The following is a 6,075-nucleotide window of genomic DNA, read 5'->3' on the forward strand; positions in this document are numbered from 1 at the left end:
GATTAGGTCACCTTCGACTGAAAAACTGTCATTTGTGTACATTTCCTCCATATCTTCTTTACTCTCTGTGTATTCTGATTTGGTCACTGGTTTTTCGACTGTTCGACTAGAGGGTGTCTTGTCTGGGGACTGTTTGGCAGAACTGGAATATTTCTCAATTGATTCGGCCAATATGGACTTGACCTCCTAATTTGGTTAGTAAGTGTGGATACAAGAGCTTGCTCGATCACGTTCTTGGCAATTTCATCAGTAAGTCGTTCGTGTCGTTCTGCTTTGTTCATTTCCTCATATTTTTTGCTGGGTTCCACTCGACGTTTCTTCTTCAGTTCTGGAAGAGAAATTGTCGATTGTAAATTGAAGAACTTGGTATAAAGTGCACGTTTCCCAGTAACTGCCGTTAATTCCATAAATACATTTTTTGGCCCTCATGGACCTGTCCTCGCTCAGTATGGCCGTGAGGATGTTCTGTGGACTCGGCTGTCCCGCGTACATGGCCTTCTTAAGACAGTGATACTTCAACATGAAATTGTTGATAACGACCTTTTTTGCCCGCTCGGCTTCCACTGGAATTTTGTGGCTGAAACTTACTTTTAATGTTTTCTGAGTCGATCTTGGAGCTTTCCGTCCACTTTTCGAGATAGTCTTTGGCCGTGAATCGGACTGCTCTCCTCTTGGAATTCTTGAGGTTGATTTTTGAAAATCCCTTAGAGAAATCTGATATTTTGAGGAAGAAGAGATTCTTTTCTTTGTCCATCTTTACTTGGGACTCCTCCATTCCGTCAATCACGTTTTCAGAAAAGATGACCAGTGCCCCATATTTGGTCGAGTACGTTTTGGCCGCCTTGAAGTAAACAAGTTTATTTTTGTATTTCCCGTTTCTGTTGAAAAGTCCAACGCTGTAAATCTCCTTGTCCTTCATTATATTAACACATTTTAGACCCTGTGGCCAAGGATGACGTTTATCCGTTCCTGGTCGTCCTGTTTGACTATTTCACCTCGTCCAATGCTCAGATGGGAAAGATTGTAGGCCTTTCTTAAAGTCATACGCAAATTAACGCTTAATAAATGAAATAATAAATGAACTGGTTTTGCACTTTTAGCGATGGGGAGGTTAACCAACTAGATCCTTTCAATTGACGATAAAAGCGCAATTTGAGTTGCCATGCGCCGAGTGTATCTTACTTAGAACCACAATTTCGATTTCCACGTTACACCTAACCGGGTCGATTTATTGAGTTTCATTGTTTAATAATCATTCAAGATATATAACTACGTGCTCGTATTTATTTGCAGTATTTGGCTATGAGTACTCTTCAGTTGACATGTTATACTACAAACACACTTTTGGAAGGTTTTTCCAAAAAAATTAGTTTTAAAAACACTTACCAACATAATGGCTTAATTAGTGTTTTCAAAAGTAGATGTGCTGATCCAATACTGGTCTTATTAATTAGAAAGATTGATTGTCAACTTTCACTTTAGAAAGTAGAGTGGGCTACTTCTGAATTCAAGTCCTTATATATATTGTTCTCACATACACTTTTACTGACGATCTTTGGAAATTTAAAAACTAAAATTTTCCTTTCTATAAAACAAAAATGACAATTTATTTCAGAATAGATCATCATTGAAATTCACATCTTCCAGTAGTAAAACATTACCAAACAAATTATTTTAATGATATACAGGTTAGTCATTCTTTGACTTTTTTATTCCAACTTGAACTGTAACTGATTAGATATAATAGGCTAGTGATTAATAGTTAATTAAGGTTGGTTACCTCTGTATCTGGGAATTGCGGAAAAGGCTGTATTTAGATATCCATTTCTTGATTCAAAATTTATGTTGATTAAATAGTCCGGCCAGAATTTGCTGATTGAATGATTGTTAGAATAAAAAGACATTTTTATTTATATAACTTACAACTCGCAAGTAGCAAAGAATGGGTTTTGGAAATTTTGAAAATACCGAACAAGGTAGATCAAAGAATTCTGTAGATCACGATGACGTGATTACCACAATATTAATCAGAATTGATAGATTATAATGTGAATAAATTTAAATTTAACCACAAATAGGTGAGCTCTACTCACTCAGAAACAATGATGATAATATTAATTAATCAAATTATAAATTAATGACCGTTTTGAATCCTATTCCTGCAGACAAGTTATCAAATGCCTTTTGATATTGGTCGATGGAATATCGGTGGGTAATAAGAAACGAAACATCAATCTTTCCCGACTGAATAAGATCTATAGCCTTGGGGTAACTGCAGAATAAGTCACAACTTGATACCAATTGTAAGTATTTATGAATCCCTTGACTTCCAAATACTTCCAGACAATGTTTGAGGTGGAGATGGAATCCCCCCGAGACGATAACCCAACCAAAGTTAGAACACCTCCAGGAATAGTGGCCTGAATTGAAAAATGTAAAGAATACATTGACGAGGGTTTCAATGCTCGAACTAATGCCACAACAGTCAATCGAGACGTCCGCCATTCCTCCCAACTCCTGGACAACACGGTCACTAATTTGTGTTGGTGATTCGCCTCGACGAACGACCACTCCACAATCTGCCCCGTGTTTTTTGGCAAACTCGACCTTATCTTCGACAACGTCTAAAGTATGACACATCTGAGGTCCCACCAGTCACACAAATCTTGGAGGCTCCACAGACTTTGGCCACCATCATAGTCAGTATTCCAACCACGCCTAAAATAAGTTAAGACTGCCACCAATTCCGCCTATCAAAACTGTCTGGCCAATGGAAATTCCTGCACGTTTGCAGATCCCGACAGCGATCGAGAGAGGCTGGACAAGTGCCCCCTCTTCAAAGGTCATGGAGTCGGGGATTTTATAGCAGCACGACGCCTTTTGAATATGCAACTCCGTCAGTGCACCATCCTCGTTAGCGTCTCCCAAATAACTCATATTTTCGCAGATGTTTCCCCTGCCTTCTCTGCAGAATCGACACTCCTTGCACATCAGCAGTGGCTCGATTGCCACACGGTCTCCTGGTGTGTTGTGGGGATATGACACACCTGGTTTTACATTGGTGACCTTGGCTCCAACTTCTTGTACGACTCCAGCGGGCTCGTGGCCAAGTCGGAGTGGCCTATGATTGAGGCAATTGTTGAGGCCGCCGGAATTAATGCTGACAATGTCGCTGCCACACAGCCCCACCGACCGGATTTGTATTTTGGCATCTTTGAATAAATGTTAGACATTACCGTATTCACCAATGCTGGGAACTTGTTGAAATTCCTACAATTAATGAGGAATGATATTTTTACCAGTCGTAGGTCGTTGGGTCCGTACAAGACGACACTTTTGGACATTTCGCCGATTACGGCCATGTCGGCTTAAATACAAAACGTGTGATACCGGGAATGATAGAAAACGATAAGGGATTAATACTCCTAATGCTAATTTATCAAATCCGGATTTAGATATATCTGGGGAATTGGTATAAAACCACAGAGTAGATATAGATTTATTATTCCTCACGCAAATATTCTACTAATACTTAAAACGAATAATTCGCTAGTTATCAGTCGCAATGAGGAGGAGTTACTCTGCAGACGACGTTTCCAAATCTGTGGAGACCCAGCCCACCTCCAACGACCGAGATGTCCGCGGTTTGTCATTTCACCACCAACCTTGCAGATTTACAGACCAATTTCGATAATCTCAACATTAACTAACAACCCTCTAAACTCGCTAATACATTATTCGAATAAATTAGATCAGTTCTGAATTGACGTGTACAACAATTCGACTGCCTTCCTGTAGTTCTCCAAAGTAAGTGGACTCTCCCCATCGTTGTGGAGAGCAGTGACTGCACCAGAGTACATCTCCTCTACACTCTGATCCACTTTCTGCTGTAATAACAACGTAAACACCCTGTCCACGACTTGTTTATACTTGCCCATTTGTCGTGCTGACGGACTATCCGCCCATTCGAAGGTCTCTCTGTCCTCAAAGGCACACTCACTCTCCCATGTGTCCCTTTTCTGCCATAATGAGAGGACTCTCACCAGGGATTCCATGTAAAGCACAACCAGGACATATTTCAGATATTCGTAGTTCTGTTTCCGAGTTGGACACCTTCAAATATTATAAGAATTCGTCACTTGGCTGATTCTAGCACAATAACTCCCCTTTTCCTGTCATATCGACTCCCACACAACTTTTTTAGCTTAAAAAAGCCATGTTCATCGAGTTTGAGGGCGGAGACTGACACCTGAATGTAATCCCAAGACAAAAACCTCAAATCTGACTTTATTGGACCCATCATGTTTCACTGAGGGCGAATTATAGACCTCATCCTTATAGATTACACTCACTGGGAATTTGCTGCTACAAATTTTGTGGTTTTTTAGAGAGGGAGGAAAAATGGAACACAATTCTGGGCAAAATTTGACTATTTGACCGACCTTTGAGTTTCTCGCATTGTTTCTGTATATGTTTGGGTGTCAAATGGAAGAAATTTGGGATTTTTAGCATTTCTGTCGTTTCTCGATACGTGGGCAACGTTCGATCCCCGAGTTTGCTGGGAGCTCCCATTCTGAGACTTAAAGGAACTGCATCTGAGAATGTCTGGGCTGATGGCCAGTAGTTGGCCCATTCTTCATTACTGGATTCCCACTTCCCTGAATTAGGAAGTTCCTTTAAGTAAATTAGGAAATATACTCGTTTAATATTTCCTGGGCGTTCTAAAACTCTTAAAACAAGGCATTTTACTATGATGGATCAGTCGTTTAATGACTCCGGAATTGGAGACATTAAAGGAGACACAACGAAATACACTCATTTTAATAAATGACTTTTATTTTAATTAATTTTAAAATGTCAATTCCAATTAAAAAAGTAACTATATATGATAAAAATAATTTATTGATATCTTGTGAGTATTATTAGTTTGTTGTGTTATAATAGAGAGTTTCCTAATATTAATTCATGGACGCTTTATAGCATATTTTAAATATTTGAACTATTTTTAAAAATATACAAAATGCACTTTTAAGCTTTGGTTTAGACAAGTCAGCAACTCGAGACTACACGTGGAAATAATTTTCGTTATAGAAATTTGGTTACATTGACCGAAATTGTTTGTGGTTAATATTTGTCAGTTTAACCGCATTAGAATAATCATGTTAATCGTTTATTAACGCACTTGAATATCAATTGGCCCAGATTCACGAATTAGCTGGGTTATTACTACAAGAATAATCGGTTATATAATCGCGTTTGTTTATAAGATTAGGCAGCTTGAGAGATTAACTAACGCAGGTTCGAGCATGCGTTTAATAAACAATTTTTATCGCCTGTTGCTTGGATTCCAATTCGATAATCGACTGTACTTAGTTCTGTATCGACCTCGCTCCCACAGGCTACTATTGATTTATATTTAATGATTATATTTGAGTTGTTTCCTCGCTATTTATTCTTAATTTGGCGTCGTCGTGACGCTGCGTTTTGCGCTTTAAATCAAACTTGCGCTTTTTCGTCAGTTTGTTGTTCGCGTGCTGCTTTATATTCCTGTAGTCTTTTTCAACTCGTTTTAATGGCTCTTCCCAACCTACATAAACCTGAGGAATTCAGGTATTTATCATAGCTACGCCATTCCTTTCATTTTCTCTACTTTTGTTTGTAGATGTTCGAATGTGGACTGTGCCCGAGATTACACGCTCTGTCTCGACGGACTTGCCTTCTTAGACTCCCGTATGGTACTTTGACACCTCAATTATAGCGTCGGCAATTAAGAGAGAATTGTCTATTCAATTCGAACAATACGGCCAGATTGATCGTCTCAGATTGTTCCTTGATGGCCCCAGTTGTTTGAAGTGTGTCGTATCATTTTATGGGTCATTGTTTTGCGTCTATTGATTTAGACGCGACGACGTTGACAATGTTTTGAGAAATTCAGACAAGATTAGACTGTTTGGACAGCCCATTTCCTCCCGACCTTGTCCATCTGAAGGTATTTAATTACGCGACATTGATTTTACATTCGCGCAGTAATTAGCTCGTTAATTCATTTCCTACCTGCATTTCCTAGATCTTAAC

The 6,075-nt window shown here is 39.1% G+C and overlaps 2 protein-coding genes across 2 annotated transcripts; both read right to left on the reverse strand.

The window, feature by feature from the left end:
• Positions 1-2,127: 2,127 nt before the first annotated feature.
• LOC115229794 (sorbitol dehydrogenase-like) lies at positions 2,128-2,640 on the reverse strand. The gene has a single exon (XM_029800086.1). The coding sequence runs from the start codon at positions 2,638-2,640 to the stop codon at positions 2,128-2,130; it is 513 nt and encodes a 170-aa protein (XP_029655946.1).
• A 1,112-nt stretch (positions 2,641-3,752) lies between these two features.
• LOC118761451 (28S ribosomal protein S35, mitochondrial-like) lies at positions 3,753-4,772 on the reverse strand. The gene is made up of 2 exons (XM_036499342.1): positions 4,439-4,772; positions 3,753-4,113 (listed from the first exon to the last, which is right to left on the reverse strand). Exons 1-2 carry the CDS (start codon positions 4,570-4,572, stop codon positions 3,753-3,755), a joined length of 495 nt encoding a protein of 164 aa, XP_036355235.1. The 5' UTR covers positions 4,573-4,772.
• Positions 4,773-6,075: the final 1,303 nt, after the last annotated feature.

The sequence above is a fragment of the Octopus sinensis genome, unplaced genomic scaffold (genome assembly GCF_006345805.1).
Source record: "Octopus sinensis unplaced genomic scaffold, ASM634580v1 Contig13674, whole genome shotgun sequence".
Lineage (NCBI taxonomy): Eukaryota > Metazoa > Mollusca > Cephalopoda > Octopoda > Octopodidae > Octopus > Octopus sinensis.